General features: G+C 41.0%; 1 protein-coding gene across 7 annotated transcripts in view; it reads right to left on the minus strand.

Annotated features, from left to right (window-relative positions):
* The window catches only part of elmo1 (engulfment and cell motility 1 (ced-12 homolog, C. elegans)), a 125,134-nt gene that overhangs the window by 27,959 nt on the left and 72,561 nt on the right, over window positions 1-24,614 (minus strand). For 6 of the 7 annotated variants that reach the window (XM_030411703.1, XM_030411699.1, XM_030411705.1 and 3 more), the window contains one exon: window positions 6,411-6,547. In XM_030411703.1, the coding sequence (XP_030267563.1) occupies window positions 6,411-6,547 (137 nt within the window). Of the gene's footprint in view, window positions 1-303; window positions 831-6,410; window positions 6,548-24,614 lie in introns of those variants that run through there. The other variant, XM_030411706.1, reaches the window with a different exon arrangement.

Below are 24,614 nucleotides of genomic sequence, written 5' to 3' on the forward strand. Positions count from 1 at the left end.
GTCTGATGGAGTGTGTGTTAATGAAAAGGCTGTGATCTGGGTCCTTGTCTAACCTGCTTACGCCTCGCTGAGTCTACACGGCCCCATCTGTCCCTCCCCTTTCTCTTCTGCTGGGCCCCTGTCCCATCATCTCCATCCTTGTCTTCTCCTCTCCATCCTCCCTCTCCTCCTTCGCAGCTAGGCAACAACACAAACAGTCCCTCTTCCTCCTTTTACTACCACCTCCCCTTGCTCCATCCACCCATGCTAATCAGAAAACACTCTCTGGTGCCTCTTCCTCCAATTTCTGTTCTTAGTACTTACATGTCACCTCCATGTTTCCAAGAGTGGTGTGATACTCTCCACAGTGACCAGTGAATCCTCGCGCTGTTCCCAGAGGAGTTTTAAGTGCCCGACAGGAGACAGGAATGGATGGAAAGGAGGGATGGAGGTAGCAGATGGCTCCACGGAAGAGCGGTCTAGCTGATTATGGACTGTTAGCTTTTAGCGTTAGCCACAATAAGGGAAGACTCGTCTGTCAACACTGCTCTCGCACCTCCTCTCCTTCCTTCCTTTTCTCTTTTTTTCCTTTTTCCTGCCTATCCTGGAGATGTGTTCCCTCAGGTCTCCTGTTTGCTTCTCTCTTTCAGCATACTCCCTTTAAAAAAAAAAAAAAAACCCACAACTACAAACTCTCCCTGTTTCTTCTTTAGTTCTGTCCCCTCTACTATGATATTTCTGTTTGCCTCTCTGCCTACCTCCCTCCCTCTGTGACTCTAAGAGCATCAGCCAGGCTGCACTGCTTCGCTTATGTTGATCTCCGGGCTTATGCCCTGATTGGACACACGCCACGATCAGAGACGCCAATGGTGGTGCAGCAAGTGGATCACATGATAAGTGTGTGTGTGTGTGTGTGTGTGTGTGTTTGTGGGGAGAGAGAGGTTCAGATGGAGGGGGAGGGATGAGAGAAGAGGAGGAGAAGGAGGAGGAGGGGTATCGTGAGTGGCTGCAAGCCGCTACATCAGGGATTTTTTTTTTTTTTTCCCATCCAAGCGCCTGAGCAGAGAAAGAGATGGAGATGTTTTTTTCTTCTCTGGCGAGGGGAGGTGGAGGAGGAGAAGCTCTCAGCACAGACGTTTGGGATGAAACAGCCGTACAAGACACAGTCTCTGATATACACGCACATAAACACCAGCGTGCACACATGCATGCAGCGGAGAAGTGGCTCCATCTTACCGAAACAGAGCAGCAGTGGCAATTGGACAGAGGTTGCTATGGAAACAGGGGAAACGGTTGCCTGACGGTCGTAGCTGTGCCCTGGGAGCATCAGACTTGCCTCCATTATACACACACACACACACACACACACACACACACACACACACACACACACACACACACACACACACACACACACACACACACACACACACACACACACACACACACACACACACACACACCTCTTGTTCTCTGTAGGCACATCCTTTACTCAACTCTACATTTAGAAAGCAAACAAGGCAGAATGTATAGTGGCTCCACCACCATACATGGTGTGTGCGTGGGCGCTTAAGTGCCACGCCGTTTTTAAGCCTCATTTAAGCCTCTATGCCTTTGTCTTAAATGAGCATTAATTCCTGTCAGAGCCTATATGTGTGTGTGTGTGCCTTTGCGTGCGTGGAGGGGCACATGCTCAGTCAGCCACAAAGAGCTGTCGGACGAGAGAGCCTTCAGCGTTTAAGAAACGCTCACACCCTCCCGGGTCACAGCAACGTGCACAGCCAAACATTGATAAAAACCTGAGCAAGGTGTTTTAGTATTCCACACCTCGGAAAGCTCAGTCAGGCAGCGACTGTGGGCGCTGCAGGGAAATCTAGCCGTACACTGGTCGTGTTTTGAAGTGGACGCCCTCAGAATTATCTTCGACACAGCTTGTTATCCTCACACACCCAGCAGAGAAGATATATCCTCATGTATGCATACATGTACATGAGGGATTGAATGGTTTAGAGACATTATAGCTACAGATTAGTCCTCTTACAACGCAGGATCACTGTTCTAGGAGGAGGAATGTAGAATTTCTTTGACAAAATCAGTCAGTAGTTTTAATTGATAAATCATTTCTCACATAAATGTAGCCTCACAGAGGGATCTTTTGAGGTGTTGCCCTTCCAAACACAAAAGCGTACGCGAGAAAAGCCCTGTGACTCTTATTCTTTTGAGTAATGACTATTTAGAGTCTTCATCAAGACGCCATAAAAAATAAATTACTTAGTCGACGGAAACCCCAATAAACAATTATAAGACAGATTGCCTGAGACACAACAGTTCAACTTAAATGTTCAATAGTCCAGTTTAAATGACCAATTGTTGGTAGTTAAAATTACTTAAAATCAGTGGAAGCAGTGGGGTGTACAGCGGTACAAGTATGTATTACAGATCCATGGCCCCTCGTGACAGTAATGCTTGCACCATCCATCATTATCTGAGGCAGCACTTAGACAAATCAGTATTATCTTACTTCAAACCTGCAGAAATCTTCTTACCTTTGTGGAAAGTCAGAGTCTAATCCCTTCAAGTTTTTATTTGATTTTATCAGAGTCCGTTTATCTTTCATTCGATCATCTCATGCACCCAAAAGAGCTCATCCCCTCTCTCCTTTCCAATCATTTAAAGACACAGTGAAACTAAAAAGTTTTCAAGCTCTAATCCTGCGTCGCTGTATGCAATCTTTAGTTATCCCTTGCCAAATATATGTCAAAATCAAATTTTCTATTACAAAATCCCTCTCTTTTGTCTTCCCGCACAATGATTTAATGTCTTATCACTGGGGTTTAAATGTATATCTTCGAATCAAATGTGATAAAGTAGCTAAATCCCACGTGTGTAGTGTGTAGATTTTCACTCGCAAAAAAGTTTATATTCCTAAGAGAGTGTGGTTGTGCTCTGTTAAAACTATTACAAATCATTATTTGAAGCTGCTGTAAGTGCTCATTTCTTAACAAAATAAGTGTTAAATAGCTTCATATATTTCTTCAGTAATCACTATGTTTTTGGTCAGTAACCCATGTCTCTCCTCCCTTCGCTCATGCAGTAAAGCAGAAAAGGCATGTTCTGGTATCCCTGACCACTTTATCCAATTAGGACAGAGAACTCCATAAAGAGACGGTCCTGTCTGCTCGTTAACATGCAGAGGGCAGGATCTTCCTATTCGCTGCCATGTCTGGAAATTACCACTCCGTAATCCCTCTCATGTGGTGACGTAGAAGGGAGGAAGGGGATCGCTAAATGCGAAACTGACAGAAATTTGGCTAACAGCACCTTAAATTCTATAATTATTAATAATTATTATTTTATTTGAACTCTATTTCACTTGAAAAATGTGACACAGAGAGGAAACCAAAAGACACTTGAGGACAAAATGGGCGAAAAAGGAAAACACCCACCGTGGGCAGCCCTGCTGTGAATGCTGATGTGTGATTTACATTTTCCGTCCCCTTCTTTACTTACTCAATCTATTGACCCAGAAAGCACCTTAACTTAAACTTTTTTTTTCCTCCCTCTTCCTATACTGGTAATTTATCATTTAATCTGACCATGCAAATGCTAAGGATTTAGCAGGATTCACACTGAGCTTTCCCAGTATGCACTTTAGGATCACCTCCCTCCTCTCCATCTTCTTGTCACTTGGTTTTATGAATTTTGCAGTCAATGACCGCCTCATTTAAGGATGGCCAACTCAGTTTCCTATTGACAGAATTAGATAGAAAATGGCAACTTTCAGTGATCATTAGAGGGGATGATGTCTTGGGAGCGCTTTAAAGTTCATGGCGGACACAAACTGAGACTCAGCATTAGAGGCTGCAAGCGCAGAGCTCCTCACGCACCATTTAGCTGATAGGAAGCCCTCGAGACCAAACAGTCTTGCTATCGACAAGCTGCTGCTGAATTTCAAACTCCCGAGGTGCCGTGTGATGAAAGATGAGGCCGGGGAGGGAAAGAGGGGAGAGGGGAGAGGGAAGGGAAGCATCATCTATCCCAACTCAATCGAAACTGACTCTCGCCTTCAAGGGAAAGGTGTGAAGGATGGGATTGGATAATGGGATCGCTTCCTAGGGGAGGTATGTGTATGGTGTGTGTGTTGAATTCTCCCACAAGATGAACTAGAAATACAGCTGAACATGAGATGCAGAAGTCAGTCCAGGCCTATTAAAGATGGTTGCATCACTCCTGGCACATCTCAGATTAAATAAGATCAAAGTTTCTGTTCATTATTTCAACATTTAGATCAGACAAACTGAACATTTCCTTTTACCCCGCTCTGAATGAATGAAACTAAAATCACGCTCAGAAGTATTCCACTGACCAAAGGTTTGTCTTAATGAGTAGAAAATGTAAAAACACAGATGGTGATGAGGACTTCAATAGACTGTAGGTGGATTTAACATTTATTCAAGAACTGGCTACACAGGATGACGAGATTTTTAATCTCGACTACAACACGGTCTGATTCTTCTTTTATACCATTCTGCAGCAGATCAAAAATGCCGTACCAAGTCTCAAAACAACAACAAATACACTTTTCATATCACCCCGGTCTTTCCTCTGTGCAAGTGGAGAGCTAGACTTGATTCACAACCTTGCATCAAAGCACCAACTCCTGTGTGTAATGACAGACTGGCTTATGAAACCCACGCTGCTGTCTCCCGTCATTTAACTTCCTAGCGACATCACATGCGGATGACGCAACGGCAGCATAGCTTCATTTACGCACAGGAACCATGTCTTCATTCACAAACAAAAGGAAGACGTGCGAACTCTTGAAGATTTATGTCGGGGATGCTGGATGCTGAATGAGCAATTACAGCGTCCCTTTAGCGGTGGGACATATTGGACTGAGAGGAAAGGGGACCTGCAAGAGCGAGTGTAGGAGCTGAGGACTGGCTCAGTCGTGTGTGGATCTGGACCATAACAAATCAATGTGTAAACAGTGACTTGGACACGGCATGGCTTGTGTTTTGTGTCGGTCTGTTTGGTGTTTGACTCCATAAGATAATCATAATTTGTTTCACAAATCAGGGGAAAAGGGATACAGCATCTGTTGACTGCAACATCAGGTGCCCAGACGAATACACAACATACTATATCTCATTACTATCGCCGTCTGGCAGTGCACACTCACAAACATATTTCCTTCGTTAGCCGACTCAACATTAGCTTACAGGAAGTTTATCATCTTCATCCAGACTCAAATGAGCTCCAAATGAAGATGTAGTAGCTTAATCAGTGGCTCAGCCAAAAGAGGCGGCTAATGTTTCATATCAGAGGTAAAAAAAACAAAACAACGTAGGAAACATTCAAAATGTAGAAAGCCTCCGAGATGTGTATGCAGTTCCCTCTCTCAGTCTGCACCTTGTCTAAATGCCTAAAGCATGCTCGTCTGTGCAAACAGGAAGAAAACATTTTCATGTCTAGGCACCTTAATCAGGCCTGATATTTGTGTTAGAATCAAGGCGATGACATTTTAATAACCAACATCATTTGAGATATGGTTATCACTGTTGTAATTAAGAGTGAGCTGCCAGCGTCTACTACAGAGAGTCATTGAAGTCAATGATGTGCCATAAATCTGTATGAAGTTCAACTTCAGATTCAAAAAGTGCCCAGTTCTGTTACATTCTCAGTGTTATCAAAGCTTTGTACCTCATGCATCTTACTTTGCTTGTTGGGATAATTGCTTATCTTGATTATTGATCACAAACAAAGCAATATAACTTAAAAGGTACACACACACACACACACACACACACACACAATATTTAGCTGTTTTAACCTTGATTTAAAGGCTAAACCAGAGAAATTAGCTTCAACTAGACATGTATCTATATAGACATCTATACCTATGTACTGTACACAACATCTGTTCCACTGATTATGTGTTGAGAACATTGTTAAACAGTATGGTCCTTGTTAAATAAACGACTACACAAATACATAAATAAAGTGGTTGTTCCCAATCAAATATGAAAAGCAGATTTTTTAATAGCAGATGTCACTCCAAAAGAAATTTATGCCATGAATTGTTATGATGTTGCATCTGCGGGAAGTTTTGTCCTTTTAATGTTTTTTGATTAGTCACAGACATGCGATGTGTCCCAAAACTCAAATCAACTTGAGACTCTACAAAAAACAAACCGGGACTGTGAAAAAGCTACAGCCAATTTCAAATTTGGAGACCTTTTCATCCTGGAGCTGTCTCATCTGTATTTACAATGTGTTTCAACTTCCACCAGCAACACACTCCAAAATCAAACAAATTTGGAACGCATACTGGCAAGTGAAACCTCATTGACCCTACTGTCAATTTTACGGTGTGAATACAATCCAACCCCCCCCCCCCGATCTCCCAAACACACACACATGCAGTGTACCTTGTTGAAGTCTTCACTCGTGGCCCTCATCTCCTTCCAGGTTTTGTTTAGCAGCTGGATGCAGATGCAGAAGAATTCCTCGAAGGAGCGGTCGTGTGTGAAGAACATGGGGTGGAAGTCATGGCAGTTTTCACTGGCTGTGGACACAAAGAAAGGGAAAGGTTGTCATTTAAAGTTTGGCAGCAGTTTGAATGAAACTTGATAGCAGTGAATAAAAGCTATGAATGAGTGACAGCCATTCACTTAATGGTTACATAAGACAAATTACTTTGCTTTTAAATCATGCAAAACTGCATTCACTTGTGTCATGAATAATGCTCTAATGGGTGCAGTGATTACCTCATGTTCATTGTGCAATCATTGGGCTAGTACTTAACCCCTTAAGGAACACCGTTCCAACATAGGAACACCCTTGTGTTTGGACGGAAACCAAAACCTGTGTTCCAACCTCTATAACTCTGTGTCAGTATGTCATAGAATCACACTTACACTTTGAAAAAACTTGAGGGTGTTACCTTTCCAATGGTACCAAGCACATCCCCGAGTCTCAAACTATGTGGGAGCTGTCATGCTTTTAATTTCGGTATGTCGTTTTGGAAAAAGAACCTTAAAATGGGGGCGTTCATTAAGTGGTTAACCTATTGATATTTAGCACTACTATAATTATTTATTTAAGTAATGGGTAACTTCTTTGTTACCTACAAGTGGTTTCAGTTCAGTGTTCTGTTGTCAGTAGCAACCACTAGTAGACTATACATGGCAGTTTAACAGAAACTGGTATCCTCCATTTTATTTTCTGCAAAAAGTCAGTACTCACAAAGATGTTTTATCCCCTCCCCATTTCCCTTTATTGGAACATTATCTACACATTCTATTTTATTGCAGCTGTTTTTTATTGTTGATCTGTGATTTGTTAGTTACTTTAGTTTGTCTACATTACGTTTAGTCAACTGCTTCTCAATATGCTAGCTGTGCAAGGCTAATGTGTTGCTAATACAACATTGCAAGTCATTTACAGTTACTGTTTCCTTTAACTCTCTCAGAGTCTACTTAGGTATTTATTAGATTATTATCTTGTTGAATTTCACATATTTTTAGAATTTGTGCTAATTTGTTTCTGCTATAGGTTTAGTGTAATTCTTCTTTAAGGTAGGCCCATTTTACCTTTTCCAGATCTGTAATGACTATGATTTTTTTGTCCAAAACTGGTTTCACAGGTTCCGAAATTTCTTCTAGTAATATTCTCAAGGGCTTATCGTCAACCTTAATGGAGAAGAAATATAGCTAAAATTAGCTAACTGTGTTTTAGAGTGGTTTAGCCTCGAGTTTTATAGGAAGGAAGGAAGGACCAGAAGGAAGGAAGGAATAGTTCGACATCGAGGGAAATACACCCAATCCTTTTCTTGCGAAGAGTTACATGGGAACACTGATACCACTCTCGTGTCTGTGCGCCATGTCAGCTAGAAGCTAGAAACAGCAGCTAGTTAGTTTATCTTAGCATAAAAACTGAAACTGGGAAAAAACAGCTAGCCTGGATCTGTCCAGATGTAAGAAAGACCTATAAAACTAATTTAACCATGTATATCCTGCTTGTTTAATCTGTAGAACTATTCCATTATATACTGTGTAGTAGCAAAAAACAACAACAATGCCAGTAACCCTGTCCTGTCTTATATCCATTGAATGTCCTCATAAACTGCCACACTGATAAAATAGTAGGCATTCAGCTTTTTACCTATCTCCTCTGTTAAGCGACTTGTGCCATATGGTGGCTTACATTTTATAAATATGTAATTGGGCTTGAAGGAATGTCGCCTCTAGCCTGTACCTGAACACCTGACTAATGCACAACAATGGGGACATGCGGCCCACACACACCACACACACAGCTACTGCCAATAAAAATCACTTAGGTGGAAAACGGTTGCAGAAATGCTGCTGCAGAAATGGTTAAAATGGGTATGATGATCATGTATGGTCATTCTGACACTTGCGCTTAAAAAGATAAAATAAAATCAGGCTTGTGAGTGGTAGATACATGTTTGAAATTTGACATTTTACAGAAGATATGGAGTATGGGCTAATACAAGATGTGACAGAGTGCTCATGAGAGGTTATTTAACTGGCCTTGGGGGGATTTTATGATTCGTCATTACAGACATGGCAGAAAGTTGAAAAACCACTGAGAATGAGATACAGTTCCTCAATAAATGTGCGTGATATTAAAAATTGTGCTCCTCATCAACACAAAACATAGAATAGAGAGAGATAGAGAGACACATTTTGACCAGAAAACACTGTTCCAACTGGATTAGGTTGAGATTTTTTCCAAAGCCAGAGGTGGTTTATTTTGTTTGTTAGCCGTGCACTGAAGCGCTTCATTCCCTTCTGTTTGTGTGAGAGTGTGTTTGAACTAAGAATGAGAGGAAAGAGGGAACACCAGGGCTCTTGAGTGTCCAAATCATATTAACCAAGCGGTAGAATAACAAGGCTTGACATTCATTTGAACTAAATTCGCCTCCCTCGTGTCGTCTTGCTGAGATGAGTGGCGGCCTTGAGCCAAAGGTTGGTTCGTTTAAGGAGTTTGAGAGCGGAGCAGCGGGGATACCAGCCCACCCCAAGCAGCCATGAAATTGGATGGAAGGGGTCAGGCAGCAATTGAAACTTCACAGTATAATGAGTGATGCCCACAGGCTACGGGCACAGCGACCTGAGCCTTGATTTGGAGCGATGGATGGGAGATTAAGGGGAGGGTGAGATGGAGAAATCCAGAGGGGGGGTGGGGGGTCAGTGCCGGTAGTCAATCAGGAAACTAATGGAGGTGAGCCAAAACAGATGCTGACTGGCTGCTTAGTCAACACTACATTGCCCTCAGGGACAGAGAAGGAAAAAGACAGGAAAGGGTGAATCTAAAAAAAGATCCTAACTCAATCAAATATAGTTTTTGGCCGACTGGTAAAAGTTGTTGGGAAGGTTGAAGTTTGGAGTGACCTCTGAGCTAAATGGGCTGTTTATTGATAGGACCAACAGAGCCCTGAGGTGGCGAGGTGAGGGGAATTACATGCCAAGGCCTATTTGGGAGATACAGACACTGAGCAGTCTCATGTGGCCCTGCAGAAATTTCTCCATCCGGAGGATTTTGCAAAGCATGCTGAGCTGCAGACAGTTTTATTAGCTCTCGCAAGGCTCAGCAGGTCTGGAAACCACAAAAAGAAAAACACTATAGCTTGTTGATGCTCAAAATGGTTCACAAACAGTGTTCTGCATTGTAATACTCTTATTGCAAACTCATCCAAATGGTTACAGAGCGTGGATCACTGAATATCAGACAAACATTAGTCATCCATGCTGAGGAAATAATTCAAAGAGGGGGAAGTCTAGGTGCTGCTGTTCTTCATTTTTAGGTAACTCCTGGAGTTAGAGGGCAACATGAAGAGGGTATTCGATAGTTTTCCTTTGACTCCAGCACACTAGATGTTAATTTGTAAATGTTAAATTTTTACCCTTAAGGATTTGTTTAAAAAAAGAGGCTAAGATTTCTACATTAGCTTATTAAAGTCTGAAACAAAACAGCCTCAAATTACAGCTGAAAGTCAGCATTTTAACCTCACAGATATTGCATCATTTAAAATCCAATGTGCTAAAAGACAGACGAAAACCATACTATCCTGCGTTTTAAAGACTGAACTAAATTTCATTAAGTTTTCAGAAGTACCAGCTGTTTTAATGTATATTCTTTTATAAAATGAGTAATGCACATGGTAAGAAAGAAATCAACAATTTAGTACAATTCTTTCAGCATTGCAGCTTCTTTTCCAGCTAGCTGAAATGTCATGACTGAATCATTCTCACCACTGCACAAATGCACTTAAAATTCTCCGCCTGAACTGAGATGGCACCATGTGAGTGCAAAGTCATGTTACTGTGATTAGGTAACTCTCTCTTTAAGCCTGGCTAGCCTTAAACCAGCCTAGTTTTCTTTCTTTTTTTTACCAGAGCGAGGGTTTAAGATTATTCTGACCAGCACTGAACGATGAAATAAAAACATCTGCTTTACAATAAAACACTTTACCACCCATCACACTGACTGACAGGGCTTAGTGGCTGGATTGGCTGTACTGAAGGTCTGTATTGAAGAAAAAAAGAATTACTAAGCTCCTCTATACTCTTGCCCCAAATCGTTAGGCTGTACATGACCTTAATCTGAGGCTCTGTGTGTAGGTGTGTGCGAAACTGAAAACAGAAAACCATTACGTTTGAACTACTTTCAATACCACAAACTGTCATGTTTTTACTTTAAAGGGTCTTAGGCTACCTAAAAATAATGTCTTTCTATAAAAAGACAATTTGGAGGGACTTACAACATTTTAAGAAAAAGATAGAGAATACTTGAGGATAGCTTTTACCTTATGGGCCTAAAGGGGACCTATTGTGCTTTTTTTTGTTTTCTGACTTATATATAGTGTTAGAATGTCAGATGACCATATTACATCAGCTTGTTTTTGGTCATCTCCTCCAGGAAAAGCATGCCAACGAAATACAGGGACAAGCCCATCCATCTGCTCAGTCTGTCTATTGGTACAGAGGCGATTTACAGCAGCCTAACCAAGACCCTGATGAGAATATTTAATGGAGAAAATGTTTACTTGTTGACCCTCTGACCTCCTCGGTAACTTACTTTCCCTGCTGGGTCCCACCCTGGGCCTGAAAACCTCTAACCTAATGTGTCTGCAGCATAGACAACGTGAGGATATATATGATTGAAAAAAAACACTGGATAAAGTGGGTATAGTATATTGTCATTGGAAAGCAGCGCAGCAACAGTTTTCACTCTTATGAGATACACTGTATCCTTACAGCACACTCTGGTCTTTTTCAACTGCGTTGTTACTTATTTTAAATCCTTTTTTATGTGAAATTAAATACACATTGAAAACTACATCATGCCACAACACATGTTCCTTAAATAGCTCAGAAACCTGAGGTCAGGCCCTCCTGAAACACTGTCAATGGCACCTCTTAATTGGTTGGAATGGGTTATATAAACCTTTCTTCCCCACTTCTGCTGAAAAACAGCCTTCTCTGCCACAGGCAGACTAACATGGTCATGGAGATGGGGTGGGCGACCGGACACATCAAGTGCCGGAGGAGTCTGACACTTTTCGATGGATGAGTCACAACGTGCACGCACGCACACACAGACACAGACATACACACTCAAGTCTGCTTGTAGCTGGATGACACGCCACGAAACAGCAGGGTAGATATGAACTCACTCTCAATTTGAGACACAATTTATGGTTCTTTTTGGCACAGCATATGGTACTGCAGCAGACAATTTAGATGGATGGAAAATGGGCTGTAATGAGTTTCTTTTGTCCTATATGCTTTTCATCCATCTGCACAGCCAGATGTTCAGTGCCAATACCACCCACAAAGTAGGTAACAGGATACCGTGATACCGTGATGACCAGTTTTGGTTTTACAGGACCATATGCCCACATGGATCATCGGAACTTGATGCGTTAAAGTGAATGACTTTGTGACCATGTGCCACTAAAAATTATGACAAATAGGTATGATTTGGTGGTACAACTGGTTGCTTCTGTATTGGCAATAAATTGTAAGAACTACGACACAACCTCCCTCTGAACATCAGAGTATATGTTTGTTTAAGGTCTCCTTTGCCCGTTCTGTCTTGTAACACCACTTTGTATCTCAAGAGGCGATAGTCTGATATAGCCCCCGTAGTTTAAGTTGGGAGATATGTGCGAGTACCAGGTTTGCACTTTTCACTAGCTCTCTTAGGTTTTCAGTGTAATACATAAACAAAAGAGCTCACCAAATGTCCAGAAAGGACATATTCTTATATCTGTTTTCCTTATTTTAAAGTAAAAGTACAGCCATACACCTTCTAAATTCAATTTTCTCTCTTATATCAAAATGAGACAAGCTAAATTGCCTTGTTTATTCATCATAACACACTTCGCTCAAACTACCGTCTCCCAAAAATCATCTTTGTTAGTCTTAAATGGATTGTTTTGCCTTGAGGTCTCACTTAGAATAACATACAGTACATTTTGGAATCGCCTGCCACAAAAGCTCGATTCTGTACAGTGAGATGGCTGTGAGGACTACACTGTATTTTCTAAGAGTTGTTGCATTGAGCTTGTAGTAAGTCCTCTTCACAAAATATATCTTATTTGGATGCAAGATGTGCAAAAAAGTTTATTCTTGATATCTGTTACAGCACTAGTCCCCTCCCACAAAGTCTTGAGAATGAATTCAATTAGCTCAAGAAACTGTTTCAGTCGACAGGACCTTCAACAAGTGAAACCAAACAGTAGTTCAAGAAATTTGGAGACAATGTTTCTGATGCAGAACCAGAACTGCTATTCCACACTAATGCTGCATTCACAGTATGAGTGTTCACACATTTTTCTCAAATGATTAACTTCAGTGCCAGCCTTGTAGTTACATTTCCTTTTGTGTTTTGTACTCGTAAAAGGTTCACTGATATGAAACCAGACACAAACCCACTTTTTATCGCTCCTTTCAAATCATTTGAATCGATTGCATCAGTGTTAACACTGGATTTCAGGAAGATGCAAGTGCCAACATGTATAGATTTGCAGCCAGTTCGCTTTTCATCTAGTGGGAAATGTTAGAAATTAACCATTAATTATGACTCTGAATTACAACTCGGGAGGCTGATGTTTTTATGCCTTGGTTGCTCATGATTACGTTCTGAAGAGTATGATGAAGTGAACACGTCATAAGCTCTGTAGGCAGAGAGGAGTTCCAAGTCATTGGCTGCTGACTAAATTAGACACATCGGCATAGTGATGTTCCACACAATCATCCCACAATCATCATGACGAAGACAACTCACAAGAGAGTCTCCTCTTATTTCCTATCCATCCATCTAATTTCTGTGTAGCTGGGCTGAGGTCAGGGGTCACCATCATCTCCCTGAAGTGAATGTGCAACTGTGTTTTCACATGTTTGTGAATGCAAGCGTGACTGACTGCTGGGCAGCTGTCGCCTGTCGCGCCCTTATCAAAGTCCTTTCAACGTGAGGCCTCTGTGACGTCAACCAGGAGCTAATTACTCAACTGGCCATAAGACAGATACATTTTGCAGAGAAGAGGTGACTAAGCATGTGTGCAGTAGTGTGTAAGCTGTGTGAAGGCTGAATGCCATCCTGACATCTGTCAAGGTCCAGTGTGTATTTGTTTGTGTGTATGTGTGTCGGTGAATGTGCACAAAGTAAGCGAAAACAACCCCCAGTCACCTTGCAGCTAGGCCACATGATGAATACACAGCGAAAAGTGTCATCCTCACTCTAATTACAATACCAGCATGCCCTGATGTCCAACTGTGACAAGGGGAGTGTGTGTGTGCATGCATGTGCATGTGTGTGTGTATGTCCAGCGAGCGGCGTCAGCACCACCTTTCCGGTCCAGTTGCTGTTTGCGTGTATGTGCAGGATGCCAAAGCAGCAGGTACAGAGAGATGCAAACCACGGCTGGCTAGATGGCTCACTGTGTACTACTCAAATAACACCACAGCACCAACATGTAGAAACTGCTAACAAATATAAGGCTCATCCCAGGTTAACATGAGCTCATAGTAAATATCAAAATCTTACCAATGTACCAACAACCTTTCATTTTCACCGACTGCTGTTAAAATTGGGAAAAGTCATGTACCAAGATCATTTTCATCCATTTGGTATTTTGAACCCTTGTCATGCATGTCCCCAGGGACATGCTGAGGTGTAATAATATTGCTCCAGGACCATAATTGAGTCACAGCTTGGTGACTGGCAAAATATGTACATGGGATTATTTTAATTCCCTCGACCCAACCATATATTTCTGTTGCCAGATCCTTACCAAATATTTTTGTTCCCTAAACCTCACCAGGTATTTTTGTTCCTTAACCTTACCATGTATTTCCGTTCCCTAAACTTGAGCAAATACTGACTGTTCCCTACACCTAACTAAGTATTTCTGTTCTCTCAACCTGATCACGTATATTTGTTGCCTAAATCTTAGAAAGCATTTTTCTTGCCTAAACCTAACCAAGCAGCACCAGAAAACTGAAAGGAAATGGTAAAATAATTAGTGCACAGTGGTTTGCTTGAAATGTGGAGCAACGTTAATTATAACATTCTAGGAACAACATGAGTAGCAGAGCTATGACCTGACAGAGTTACTGATCACCGCAATTTCAATAAGATTGCAATGATAGTTCTCAGCAACATTTATTATGCTCTTCTGGGAACAACACCAACACAAACGATATCAGAAAGACTGTAAAACAAATACGATATTCTTTTTTGCAGAGATTTTTTGTGGTTTGAGACATTTGGTCCTATATACATTTTCGATATCATGAAATTGTTTTCTTGCATGTATTGTGCGGAGGTAATTGACTGGGGAAAAACTAATGTAGATTTGCTCTGGTCTCACAAACACAGAATCCTTTAAAAGTTTTCTAACCATGGGGAGCAGCTTTATTTGGAAGAAATGGTGGCACTATCTTAGGATCGGTATCTAGCTCTTTAAACACATACATGGTCTCAGCAGATAAATAGGACATATAACACATAGGCCACATACCCACACACAAATTCAGCAGAGAAAACTAATTAGGCTAATGAGCATCTTGCCGGCACTGTGGGGGTAGATTCTGGGCCAAATATGTCACATTAAAATGTAACGTCTCGGGCTTTTTTTAAATGAAAAATGTAAAATGATGACTCAGTTTAATGTTTGCTGGGTTGTACTCGCTCCTCCAATTTAGGGTATACTTCATTGTACCTCTATCCTGAAACTAATGATCATGAAACAAAAATGTCAGGAGAATGCGGTCATTGGTTCAAGCTGAAATGTAAGATAAAAATAGGCTGGATTATACTGCACAAAAATAAACTACTATTTGTCCATTTATAACAAATATTTAATTTGAGGGAGGAAGAGAAGCATGAAGGATGCTCATTAGATAAGGATGAAAACATGAAAAGTCAAAGCCTTATCTCCTCTGTGGTTTCTAATTATATAACTAAACCATTTTAGCATGCATAGTCCTCAACAATGGTCAAGACGCATTAGAGGACAGAGGGAAAGCAAGGGGGTGGCAGCAGATGGAGGGGATGAAAAATTGAGACTGAGGAAGGCATGTAGTGAAGCCATCAGTGCTTTGTACTGAGCCAGTATCCAACAAATTAGGCTGTACATCTGTTTTTACAGGCTCATATGTTCTCGAATAAAATGCAGCCTCATCTAAGTGTGAGTTTTTTTTTTCTAAAGTCATAGCCGCCCATGGTTGAATTATCAGAACAACAAAACAACTCTTTCACATCTCAATGCACCAAACATGGGGGCTTGAGTACTGACTATAATATGCATCTCATGTGAAATTCTTCTGAAGGAAATCTCAAGTCAGACAGCGTGAGTCATGGTTAAGCAACACACACACTATGTTTGTCCAATTTCAGAAAAAAAATTGTAACAACACAACAGAAGATTTACATGCACACACGGAAGCATACAACCACAGCCCCTACTGCATGTGCATGAATGATAATTATAATCTTTAAAAGTGGAGATGCAGTGGAAACATTTAAATTATGCAAAACAGGGCTCTCTTTTAAGGGAGGAATGCTCTCTGGTTCTTTTCTTTTTGGAACAGAGTGATAAAAAGTCTCGGAGAGCAGCTTCAAGGCTCTCCTCTGCTCTCTCTACTACCATGTGGTATATCCAAAGCATAATTTGAAGGATTCTCTTCGAAGATTGGTTCCCTACAAACCTTGATTTCACCATGTAATATCGACTGCCACCAGGCAAAAAATCTCCCTGCAAAATGAAGGCTGGCGCTCGAGTCAGGCCGGCAGCCTGGCACCAAATCTGCTTTCACGTCTGCATTGTAGACTAAATGAATGAAAACTCATGTTTTGTCCTGTGTTGTTGGTTTTCACTCTGAGGAAAAGGGAAACAATCCAGTTTTCTTTGTGACGGCAGCACCAACTATAATAAAACTTGGAAACGCTCCACTTTAAAAGGAGACCTTGTTTTTTTTATTTCAGTCAGTGTTTTATATATGTTCTTGTGTATGTATGAGATCTTGAAAGTTAAAAAGTCCACATCAAAAGAAATGTGACTTTATGACATCACACTACGTCACACGTTTGCAAAATGTATGCCTGGTGGTTACTTTGGCCCATGAGGATTAATTCAGCACAGCTGCTCTGCTGTTGTTGGTAGTGCTGTTCAGGCCTGTTTAAGTTGACCAATCAGAAGAGACCGGAAATTCAAAAGGGGGCCTTAAAGAGACAGGAGCTAAGACAGAGTGGGAATACAAGGCTGCAGCACTGGATAGTATGAGAAAGCTGATGTGTTTTGTGAGCACTAGAGCACGTAAATCTATACTTTTAGTAACCCAGATAAAAATTATAAACCTGAAAATGTGCATAAAGTGTCTCCTTTGAAGATGCACTATGTAGTTTTGGGAAAGATCAGAAGAGAAAGATCTTTATTGACTGTTTTCTACTGCCCAAACCCACCTTTGTTTCCCTGACTGAATAATCTGAAAAAACAAACTGACCTTAAAGGACAACACAATTTCATATCCTTAGATCTGTGGAAAGCACATTAACATTGTATTTGATGTGCAATAGCTTACTAACTTAATAAAAAGTATGTTGTAGAATATGGTCATGCAGATAAAAGCATTACTAATTGCATTATAATAGATAATAAAGAGTCCATATGCCACTAATATGCATGCTTGCAAGCAATGAGTTCATGGTTATTATGTAAACCCTAATCTAAAGGAACTTTCTTCAATGCTTTAATCAGCTGCACTGTAAGTGTGTTTTTGTGTGTGAACATCACGTAGTGAAAGCCTTGTGTCTCGTCTGATTTCACCTCTGACAAGGTCTGCTAGTAAGGGGCCTTTTGGGAAAACAGCTTCAGTTTGTTGAGAACACAGTGTACAGTTTCTGAAAAAAAAAAAAAAAAGTTTGAGGGTGTAAGTAAGGATGATGGGTTGGTGAGAGTTTGATGCTAAATTACATCCCGGGAGCTCCTCGAAGAAAAACATGCAAGTTAAAAAAAAAGGGTGGCAGCACTGTCATCTGTTGGGTCACGTTTCATCCAGCACACTGCCTCCAGTCCACCAAGGGCTGCTGAGAGCTGACAGGGGACAGGCGTGTCTGGAAAACTCCAGGGATGCTTGAAACTTGAGATTCTTGAGCACCAATCTGTCAAGTTTGTTGTTATTTGTGCACTCCAATTTAAAAAACTCTTTTGCTGGTGTTTGCCCGAGGCTGCGAGGCAGAAAACCCTGAAGAGCGCTTCCCCCTTTAACACAGCTGCAACTGACAACCGTGTGAAGTGACTGCTGACTGCCGAATAGATCCTCATGTCAGGACTCGAGGGATTCTAGGCCCGGCCTTTCCTCCTCCTGCCATCATCCACTTCGTTCATGATTCATGGAGGAAGACTTACGGGAGGAATTAGCAGCTAAAACCTTGAGACTTAACAAGTCATTTCAAATGGGATCGGTTTCGAGGCTCATGTTCAGCTAACACTAATGTTAGCATACTAATGTTTGATCTCGGACATTAATTCTCATTGCAGTGAATCTTCATTAGTGGGAGGAATCGCTTACAGAGGGCGCTCAGTGAACATGATTATAAGGAAAGGACACAAACGTCATGAAAGGTAAATTTCACGTGCAATAATTCAGCCTCCTGTTCCCTCGTGTTTCATAAAACTCTTTAAGAATTCCATTTGAAAACAAATATGGAAAATTAACCCTGACATTTATGAGGCTAACTCTTGGAAAGTTATACGCTGGATCATATTTCGCCCTGAGCAAATGCTAATGTATAATTATTACTGGATAATGTAATGACTTGTCAGCATGTGAGCAGAATTTCTCTCAGTGGGTCAGAAATGTGATTAATCCCATTAAAGCCATACTTAAAAGTTTATTGAGTTTGAAACACTAAGCCCTTACAGGCTGGAAAGGTGGATGTTTTTAGATGCAAGTCATTATGCAGAACTACATGCGTGTCCTCGAGCCCATGTGAAGCTCTTCAAGGTGTCAGTAAAAATGTCTCAAACAATCCTGCAGACTAATCTGCAGTCCTCCGGTACGCTCGTTATGAGTCACACAATAATGTTGTCAACACAATCCGAATGAAAGCACTGCTTCCACATCTCAGTTTGGCATACTAATCAACTAATTGTTTGAGAACTAGCGTGATTTTAATGGTAACAGTCTGATTGAAAAGTTTGGCACTTTTAGAAAGAAATCCTTCAGTGCAGAGCTGCTGACAATGCAGAGGTTTAAAAGTTTCATTGAATTAGTTTTAAGACAGACAACATTTTAAATAATAGTAATCCTCTGCCAAAAGCTCTACTTAATTAGAGCACCTGAGCTGAACAAAAATTTGAAAATGAAGTCATTATAAGTAATAAAATACCTTCAATGACATTTACTGTTTACTGTTTACTAAAAAAAGTGGTTTGACACACTGCAATCATATTCAGCTTTTCAGACAGACTGAAGAGAGAAATCAAGATAACTGTAGAATATGATGTGAAACTATGTGAAAATAACAAATGTGCACGTTTTCAGATTCAAATGGAAACATTTTATGCTGTTTTTTAAAACTCACTATACGGTCCAAGAATCTGTGATATGGCGTTCTCCGGCTGCTGTTTGCTCTTCGGCCCCTCTTCAGTGCACGATTGACCACGACTGTGAGTGTGTGTACAAACACACCGCAGCATCTCGATCTCACACAGGGACATGACTCAGGTGTGTATGTGCATGTGTGAGTAGGTTTATTAGGTGTTTTTAGTGGAGCACAGTGGGCGACTCGGGAATGTTATCACAGTGGGAGTTGTCCAGTTAATGAGTTTGGATGACTCTGGATCACCCGCCGTGTTTAGACATACTGTAAACACAAAAAGCTCTAGCCCCCCTAGTTGCCTGCGCTTGACCAGTGTTACTCTTGACATAAAATGGGTTGTAGGCTCACTTCATACAGCATTACTGAAGTGTTCTTGGTGCACAGACTGAACTTTGGTTTATTTGTAATGGCAGGTACTGCAATGGGTACTGCAGAGTAATTTACACAGCAAATTAGCTCTGAGGATATAATTGTGTCTCATTTTTCTGATTTAAAGCTCATAACTAAGCAACTCAAACTGAAGATGGAAACCTTATTACTGTCCCTGAGGACAGACAATCTAAAAAAGAAAAATCAATAAACACTGTCCATCTAAATAGAAAGTCAATGTCAATGATGTATTGTGTACTACACTCATGAGCTAAGACGTACAATGGAGCTGTCTATGGTGCTGAACATGGCCTTTCGTTCCGACCCCAGCTGATGGCTCCATGATGGAAGACACAGCTACAAATATGAGGACATCATTTGACTGTCAGTCTGGAGCCGCCCCAGACCTGCCTTTGTGTGTGTGTTTGTGTGTGTGTGTGGGTCTGGTGTCTTTTCTCTTTTTGAATTTAATGTGTCTGTTAGCATGTGTGTGTGTGTGTGTGTGTGTTTGGGTGTGTGTGTCCATGCCCGGACCTGCCACGGCTCGCCACCCAGCTCTCCATCTCAGAAACGAGATGCCACACCGTGAATCACCAAGCAGGGCCATAACTCACCATGCCTGGCCCTTTTCTAAATAACTTCATAAATATTCCATGGGCCGGCTTAAACAGGAGAGCCTGAAAAGTCATGGCTTGGCACCTCAGTGACGCAGATTCCATTAAGCCCCGTGTTGCAGCAGAAACATGGTGGGACAATTAATCTTTAAGGATCTGAGGTAGGGCAATGGCAAATGCAGGAGTGCAAGAGAGAAAGAGAAAGGGTGAGAAATAATGGAAGAAGGTGACAGAGAGTGACACGGGGATAGTGAATTATGTAGAATCTAGCAGCATTGACAGCTAATTCAAGCAAACAAGCTCCACCACCTCGTTTCCCCAGACCACATCTGCATAAAGATAAAATATCTGAAGAACAACCGTGAGGGAAAGCGTTTAAAAGGCGAGGGTAGTGTTAAATGGAAAAGTGGAATGGAAGAAAATTTGTTGACCTGAAAGAGCACAGAGACGGAGTGGAATCCCTTTTATTTATTTTTAAAATGCTAAGAGGCTACTTGCAAGTATATTGGTGTCATTTTCGTCAAATTCTCAGGATCGAAAAAGAGCAAATCAGAGCATGAAAGCATGAGAAAGGACTACAAGTCTGAGGGACAGATGTTCTTTAGACCCACAGAAAAGGGAGACTGAAAGGAACGAAGGGTGACAGAAAAGTAAGCTCGAAAAGAGAACTTCAAGAGGCGAGCGGGGAAGAAAGGCAACTTTCGACAGCCACCGGCAAATCCAGAATCCCTCCTTGTTTCATCCCTGTGGGAAAACAAGAAGAGAGTGTCTGGCCTCTGTCAGTGCCGCACTGACGTCTCACACAGACGGAGAGAGCAAATGAGCCACTAAGATGTCACCGCCGTCACCATTAATCCGCTGTCTCTTTCTTCTGCCTTCATCCACAAAGAAACGCAGAGAAGAAACGTGGGGAGTCGGAAAAAAAGACGCTAAAATATATTTTTCTTCTGCACCAGGGGTTTGGACTGCTTTTACAACCATGAGTTTCTGATGGAGAATTATGAAGTACTTGTGTTCTGGTTCGGTTTAATGAAGTTTCCACTGGCAGCTTTGTGAGGCAGTTTTGCTCTGCGCATTCAAAGTGTGCAGATAGCTTGACAGCTATATTATCTACAGTAGCTCTCGCACACTTTGCGCTGGAAGCAGTTGCAGCTGGAATGATTCAAGCCTAGACTAAGAGTCTACAGTGCTAGCAGCTCTGTAAGGTGCTTTTGTGGTAAATTCTAATTGCATTCACACGCTCCTCGGATGTTCACGTTTCCAGAGTTGGGAGGTTATTCTGCCGACTGCTAAGGTTTCTGGACTTTAAAGGCGTAATGTGGAAACAACATGGACTTCTCAGGGTTAAAGGGGCCCTTTGGAACTTCTGTGTTGTGCTGGAAGCCGGCTGTTAGTTTAGGTAAGCAGACTTCTAAATTATCAAAAAAATTTCTTACCAAAGTACTTGGGAATCTAAGGCTGTTTTACTCTCAACATTGTTAGCCAGAAAGCTAATTTTACAATCCTGGAAATCTGAAAGGTCTCCTACCTTTGAAATGTGGTTGAGAGAGCTGGGAAATGTATTACACTTGGAGAAGATCAGGTACATTATGTCTGCTAAAGAGGATTTGTTTTTTAAGATCTGGCAACCTTTTCTTGATTTGATGTCTAAAAACTGAACTTGTGCTGCTCTTGTTCCAACAGGAAGACATTTTGGTTTGTCTGGTGTAAATAACTGAGCGAGTTCTCGTCTGAAATGAATATCTGGTTCGAGTATCATCAGTAAAATGTGTCAATTTCATACTCATGATGAAGGAAAATCCTCACTGGGGTGCTCAGGGACATATATTTGGTCATCCCATAAAAGAATTGTTCCATAAATATTTCTCATGAATTGAAGCTTAATTCTTAAGCTTTTCTGTAAATAAAATATAACAACTCCTGATCAAGCTGTAAATCAATCAACCTCTTGGTCCAGTTTAGGCTCTGCCTGTTCTGGGTATGGATATGAATGGAAATCATTGCGTTGAACAGATACAGATAACTGTGTACTCCCACGTCTCAGTGAGCAAATAATAAATGAATGATGACGTATGCCAACTCACTGTCACAATCAGACTACCAGAGTTGGTAGGGTTGAAAATGTATTTCAATACAATTACTAATAACTTCTTAAAAATGTAGTCAGTAATGTAATCCAAGTTTCACAATATTTTACTTTACTTTTGGATGACTTCAATACCAAACATATGCAGATAAAGACGAGAGAAAACAAACACAAGTGAAATAATTTCTATTTAATCCTAACAAGTGTAGTCGGTTCCAATGAATACAAGAGAGATCTTGTGAAGCATCACATGAGCACATGTGCACTGTTACAGACTAGTTTTTTGTACTTTGTTTTAAAACTGGAATCGAGTTAGTAATCCTCTTTGTTTACTGAATGTATCTGTGATCCAATTACAACTTCTTCTCAGTGACTTTACCCAAATACAAATACCTTTTTTTGTATCCTGATTACTTAATCCCATTATATGCATTCCGTCATTCCTCAAACCCAAATGTAACAGAGTCAACCTTGATCTGATTAGTAACACCTGTGCTTTTCTTTATACAACAAAATGGCTGCTCTAGAAAAAGGCAGAAAATGCACAAATGTCAATCTAATGCTGGAGCTAAAGGAAAGGTAGAATATCAAAGTCATTGGATTACATTGTCTGGGAACAATGGATATGTGGACAGAATTTCATGGCTGAGATGTTGAAATATTTCCACCTGGCCTATGAGTGACAACAGCCTGAAGCCCTGTCGGTCTGGTCAAAAATGATTAGAGTTTAAGGCACTGCATATGTCGAATGAAGGACGGAAAAAAAAAACAAGCACAGAATGTCACTGTTACACTTAAAGTTATTAGTGAAATAATGCTAATAATTTCTAATATTATCCTGACTCAAATACCACACCATAAAAACTGATAAAACGTTACACAGACACACCCTCAAACATCCTCATTAGTGTCAGACATTTCATTGTTTCTCTGCTGAAAGGTCAGCTGAATGATGACGGTCTGTGTGGAGCTGAGACCCATTCCTCTCCCTGCTTTCCTCCGGGAAAACGCACGCTCATGCACCAGAATCACACACACACACACACACACACACACACACACACTTTTTCTAATGATCACAGCCGTTACCCACTAAGCATTTACAACACCTGGCTGGCCCATGTTACATTCACCCTGCTCATTCGTTCATTCATTAGTGCATGTTAATGTACGCAGGGCTAATGGGGCGTGTATGAAAGTGCACTTAGCTGTCGAGGAGAGAAGATGCAGTGCCGCTTATGGCTAACTCTGGGACACGTTGGCTTCCTCCCATAAGGACAGGATGCATATAATGCTCTGTGGGCGCTAGTCTGTGCAAATATTTACTGATGTTGTGACAAAGATGGATGGGGACATTAGGATGTGGGATGCAATAAATATAAATATATCAAAATGCTGTCTGTTCCTCTCCTGTCCCCTGTGACTTTCTGCGAGGGATTTGTTTTATTTTATTACTTATGTATATCATTTTTAAACATGTGCCCAGAGATGACCTACTTGTGTAATCATGAATCCTGAAATGTAGATGTATATGCTGTTATCGTGGCACCGGACAGTATATCATACAGATAGGTCATTCTAGCAGGTTACAGATTCCCCTTAGCAATTTTTATCTGTCCCTGTATTTCACACACACGCACACGCGCGCGCACACACACACACACAGATAAACACACTGTACCACATCATAAATATTAATGGTAAGTTCAGTCTCCTGGACTAACAGCCTCAGTAAAGAGGACAAAATACAGCCAAAGGGAATAAAAAGTCCCTGATCTATGAGTCAAGGTCACTGCCAAGATTCAACTGAAGTGTTCAGGCTTGCAGAGAAATTTCAGTGTCACAACGAAAATGTTTATCATGAATAATTTGGATCAACATATCGATTAAATCATCAGCGATCCAATATCATCGATGCAAATTGAAAAAAATTGATCCATGTAATCAGCTTTAAAGCAACATTATGTAGAAAATTGGTATTTTTTTTGGCAGTTTCCACTGTCGTAAAAACAAATCCTAGGTCTGCAATGTACAAAATTCATTACATCATAACAATGTTATGAAGTTAACATGTATGTAACGCTGCAATCCTAAAATCTCTCCCATCAACTTACAAGTGACAGGGGGGGCAGAGTGGCTGCGACAGAGACACCATTCATCCTGTTACAAGTCAAAATGACTTTGAAGCTGCTGTCATCATGTCAGGTGAGCTGGCAGCAGAGAAAAAGATGATGATGATATTTACCCGACTTTCAGGAATAAATCAGGAGTGTGGAATTGTTTTTTTGATTTTGGTGAAGAGACTGGTCAAAAAAGAAGACTGTTCTTGATGTTAAGCTATGTCTTATGTGTGTTTGTCAAGTTAATTTATCTAAAGGTAAACTTTACTGCACACAACCGGTTACAGTTATCTATACTGATAT

Source organism: Sparus aurata, chromosome 3, assembly GCF_900880675.1.
Source record: "Sparus aurata chromosome 3, fSpaAur1.1, whole genome shotgun sequence".
NCBI classification, from domain to species: Eukaryota; Metazoa; Chordata; class Actinopteri; order Spariformes; family Sparidae; genus Sparus; species Sparus aurata.